Here is a 5,188-nt window from a genome sequence, read left to right as displayed (position 1 = left end):
TCACTGCTGTTTCTTAATGTTTGCCAATATTTTTTTTTTTTTATGGAACACAGTTAACAAAGTTTTATACATCCTGATTTTTTAGCTTATTCAAACATCTATTTTCGCTATAAAATTAGACATATAATACTATATAATTTTTATAAATTTTTATTTGATATATCTCAAACAAGTTTTAATATTTTTGCAAATTTATCTTCTTTCACCCTTTCAACGTTTTATCAGAGTATAATTCATGTGGTAAATCTGAAATTTTTTAGTTGGACATTATAATTCATTATAAAATTTCTTACTCCTGTGCCATCAGGACTATATAATTCAAACACAAGGCTCAGTTAACTGAAAAGTTCTGTCATCTTAGTTTTAGTTCTTTGTCTCCTGCATTTGTCGCTAGCAACATCCTCAAGTAGCAATTTAACTGCTTTTGATCAGTATAGATTGCCTTGCATTTTATATAATTTAATAAGTGAAATTAAGCAGTTTGTAATCACTTCTAAGTCTTTTTTTTCACCCAGCTAACCAATTTAAGATTGTTTTTTATTATTTTATTGACCTAATGTTTATACTTATGTATGGGATATAGTGTGACAATTTAAAATAAATATCTAGTGATTAAATACAATGTCAAACATTCCTCAGATATAATTTTATACATTATTAATTGCTTATTTTGAAATGAAAAATTAATTGTTAATGTACATACTGAGGTTATGTTTCTTTTTTTATTAAACATGCTCAACATGTTTTAAAAAATCTACTCACCCAATTTCACACATTTGACTTACTCTCAGTTTTTGATTCTTATAGATGCAACAGAGAGAAACATTTGCTTCCGGAACTTGGAAGGACATGTTCTTAGAACTTTTTGAATAAGCACCAGACATAAGTATAATGTCTGGGTCCTACTGCATGTGTCTGCAAAACATTTTTAGCAGCTGCCAAATTCACTTCATTCATATCTTTGATAGCACTCAAAATCCTCATCTGTGGAAGTCTAATTTGTGTGTGTTAGTATATATTAGTTTTTGCCCAAAGCTTTGTCTGTAAGTATTGAGTTTATTAAATAAATTTTTCTTTAAATTTGTTAATGTGGTGAACCACATATTGATTAATTTTTAAATAAATCCAGCTTTTCATTCCTTCATTTTATTATGATGGATTATTTTTCAATGTTTGTTTTAGAATTCCACAGATATGTACTATTTTTATACCATTTCCTTTCTCCTCCCTCAAACTTCTCCATGCTGATTTTAAGTGTTATTTCCACCTATTATTTCTATATATTACCATATCAACTGCTTCAGATAGTAACTTAATAAAGCAATTTATTTTGGCTCTGTTTTGTTTCTGTTACTTTTGGAGAAAGGTGTAGATATATTCCAAAATTTGAAAGGAAAATAAACTTGTTTTGAAAGAGTGAATCAAAAATTACTGAAAAGCAAGCTTTTCCTTTATAAACCTTGAAGATCACTTTAGGTCAGTATGTTTACTCTACTTTTTTTTTTTTTTTTTTTTTTTTTTTTTTGTAGCCAAAACAGAAAAATGCAATGGACAGCCTAAAAGAGAAAAAATTATTTTTGCTCATTTCTTCAGACGGTTCAGTCCGTGTTTGCTTGGCCTTATGCACTTAGGCAGAATACCATGGTGACAGTACCATGTGATAGGAGATTCCTTCCCCTCAGTGGGCAGGAAGCAGAGGTTCATGGAGGACTGGGGCAAGAACAAGACATCTCCAAGTACTCTCCCCACAATGCTCTGCTTTCTTTAGTTAAGTTCTATCTCCTCCCCAGATAGTAGCATTAACCTCTGGCCAATCCCCTCAACACGCGAGCCATTTTAGGGTTACTTCATATGCAAACAGTAACACGATCCAAATGAAATCATGTTGTGAAAATAAGTTGTTTTATTTCCGGTAACTTTCCAATGAGTCGTTATTTTCTCATTAAGGGTCAAATGTTTTGTGATTTTTTTTTTTCCCTCTGAATGGCAAGCATTGTAGAATTTACTTTTAAAGGGGTATGGTTGCTAATATTATCAAGCTAAAGGATTCAGGTTATGTTAATTGTGATGGGAAGACCCACATTGAGGTAACTGTGAGTAACATCATCCCATGTGCTCTGGTCTTGGATTGAGGAGAAGGTGAGTTGAGCACTTTAATTTCATTGGTTTCTGCTTTTTGGGGGGTGGGCTGAATATATGACTAGCCCCTCCAAATTCCTAAAGCTATGACTTCCTGCCACTATGACTGCGTGCTTGAACTGTGAGCCCAAAATAACCTCCTTAGTCTGCTTTTGTTAGATATTTTGTGATGGCAGCGCATAAGGTCACTAATAAAGGGGGATCTTTTAATTTTTAAAAATTCTTTTTTGGTCTTTATTTTGGTATAGAATTATTTGTATACTAGCTGGTCTATTGAAATTCATGTTTTATTGAAAAAATCTTTCATGTGTTATAATCTGATTGTGGTTCCTCCTCTCCCAACTCCCAGACATTTCCCATGTCCCCAGACACCTATAACTCCATGCTCACTCTTTTTTCTTTCTTCTTTCTTCCTTCCTTCCTTCCTTCCTTCCTTCCTTCCTTCCTTCCTTCCTTCCTTCTTTCCTTTCTTTCTTTCTTTCTTTCTTTCTTTCTTTTTCTTTCTTTCTTTCTTTTTCATTTTAGAAAGCAAACAGACAAACAAGCGAGCAAAACAAACCAGACTTAAAAAAATAAAGTCTCCAGAAACACACACACACACACACACACACACGCATGCTTGTGTCCATAAAAACACAAAACAGAAAGCCATAATATTCAAGCAAAAGACCAGTAAAACAAACAAACAAACCAATGCCCCCCAAAGTGATATGAGAGAAAAAGTATATAAAAATTCCGCTGAGTTATTTTTGTGTTGACCAGCTACTGGGCATGGACCTTAGGTATGGTTAATATTCCCAGTGAGAATCCATTGTGGGAAACCATTTGTTTTTCTTTGCAAGATGGTGTCAGTCTCAGAGAGCTTCTTGGCCAGGTGTGGGAGCTGGTGTCCATGTGCTGAAAACTCTTAGTGCTGAAACCTCACGTGGATTGACGCTGTGGCTGGAGCTGTGCCCACCGCAGCATACCCTGTGAGTTCACACGTGCCTCAGTCACAGGCCTGCAAGACACTGTTTTCCTGGTGCTCTCCACCCCCTCTGGGCCCTACAATCTCTCTGTCTCCTCTTCTGCGTAGCTCCCTGGGCTCTGAGGGGATGGGTTTGATGGACGCATCCAGTTTAAGGCTGAATGTTTCCAAGTCTCTCACTCTCCGTACGTTGTCCTCATGTGGAACTTTATGTTAGTTCCCATTTACTGCAAGAGGAAGTTTCTCTGACAAAGGCTGAGTGAGGCACTGGTCTATGGGCGTAGCAGAGTGTTAGCAGAAGAGCCATTGTATTGCTGTGCCCACGGTCTATCCAGCCCAAGATTTGTGACCAACAGAGCAGCGTCAGGCAGGGGTTTCATCTTGTGGAGTGGGCCTTAAGTGCAACCAGGGAGTGGTTGGTTACTTCTATAATGTTGTGCCACTTTTGCAGCAGCCTCTCTTGCAAGCCTGTTACTATTGTAGATTGCACAGTTTGTAGCTGGCTTGGTGAGCATTTCTTCCCTCTGGTAGTGTGTGGAGCACCTTCCAGCACCACGAACACCTGTCAGGAGGGGTGGAGGCTCTAGCTGAGCACGAGCTCAACTTCTCTGTGTTCAACGAGATACTGAAGTGTTGTTTTCAGTAATAGGATCCTACTATCAGTTTGTGAAGAGCAAGTAATAGCCTGAGTCTGATATATTTGGGGTTTCCACGGGGCACCTCTGGCCAGCGAATGGGTATAAGCTATTCCTTGCACTGGATGTTTCAGTTGGAAGAAAAAAAAAGGCTAGTGGATGCAATGTCTCCTCTGTTATTTGGTAACTCTATTTACAGTTGTTTCAAACATGCATCTATTTTAGGGAGCATCTATAGCTGTACCTGTCCCTCCCTATGCTCCTTTTTTTTTTTTTACCCTCCTCGGGTGTCCTACTCCCCATTGGAGTCTTTCGTTCCACTTTCTCTCCATAACTATATATTCTATTTCTCCTTGCTTGGGAAACCCTCCCCCTTTCCCCCCAGTCCTTTACTCTATACTTAACCTCAGTGGTTATACAGATTTTAGCATACCTTTTAAAGGCTTGAAATTTATCATCTACATATAAGAAAAATTTTTCCGTATTTGTTGGTTAGGGTTACTTCACTCAAGATGACTTTTTTTTTTTTTAAACTTCATCCATTTACCTGCAACATAATTTAATTTTCTTAAACATTTACCTACAACTGTCTATTAAAAATCTTGCTTTAAATTTTTTTTTAGGTGAAACTGTAAGACATTAATCTAAGCTTATGTTTTCCGTACTATAGAAGTAACATGCCCAGCAAGATGCCCAAAGAAAAGAAGATCCAGCGGAAGAAGATGGTTCTGGCCACTGCCGTCGTAGAGAAACAGGAAGCCAAAAAGGTGGTTGATCCTTTCTTTGAGAAAAGGCCCAAGAACTTCGGCAGTGGGCAGGATACCCAGTCCCAAACAGATCTCACTCGCTTCTTCAAATGGCCCCACTACATCAGGCTGCTGCGGCAGAGAGCCATCGTCTATAAGTGGCTCCATTTACCTCCTGCCGTTAACCAGTTCACCCAGGCCCTGAACCAGCGAACATCTTCCCATCTGCTTAAGCTTGCCCACAAGTAACAAGCCAGAGACAAAGCATGACAAGAAGTCACGCTCCTGGCCAGTGCTGAGAAGAAAGCTGCTGGGAAAATGGATGTCCCAACTAAGACAGCACCTGTTCTTCTGGTGGAGAGCAGTGGGTCAGTGGGTCGTGATTGCACATGATACAGACCCCATTGAGCTGGTGCTTTTCCTACCTGCCCTGTGTGTGAAGATGAGGCTCTCCTACTGCATCATTAAGGGAAATGCCAGGCTGGGGCGGCTGGTTCACAGAAAGACTTGAACCCCTGCTGCCTTCACACAGGTTAATTCAGAAGACAAGGGTGCTTTGGCTAAGCTAGTGGAAGCTGTTAGGACCAATTACAAAGACAGATAGGATGAGATACGCTTTCCACTGAGGAAAGCAATGTCCTGGGTCCTAAATCCGTGGCTCACTTACCAAGGTGAAAAAGGCAAAGGCTAAAGAACTCACC

General features: G+C 38.7%; 1 protein-coding gene across 1 annotated transcript; it reads left to right on the top strand.

The window, feature by feature from the left end:
- The first annotated feature begins 4,428 nt into the window (after positions 1-4,428).
- Positions 4,429-4,821, top strand: LOC110561756 (large ribosomal subunit protein eL8-like). The gene has a single exon (XM_060373896.1). The coding sequence runs from the start codon at positions 4,431-4,433 to the stop codon at positions 4,734-4,736; it is 306 nt and encodes a 101-aa protein (XP_060229879.1). The 5' UTR covers positions 4,429-4,430; the 3' UTR covers positions 4,737-4,821.
- The last annotated feature ends 367 nt before the right edge of the window (positions 4,822-5,188 follow it).

This window comes from Meriones unguiculatus, chromosome 21 (assembly GCF_030254825.1).
Source record: "Meriones unguiculatus strain TT.TT164.6M chromosome 21, Bangor_MerUng_6.1, whole genome shotgun sequence".
Classification (NCBI taxonomy): domain Eukaryota; kingdom Metazoa; phylum Chordata; class Mammalia; order Rodentia; family Muridae; genus Meriones; species Meriones unguiculatus.
Note: the sequence above shows the minus strand (reverse complement) of the source record. Positions and strands in the feature narration are given on the sequence as shown.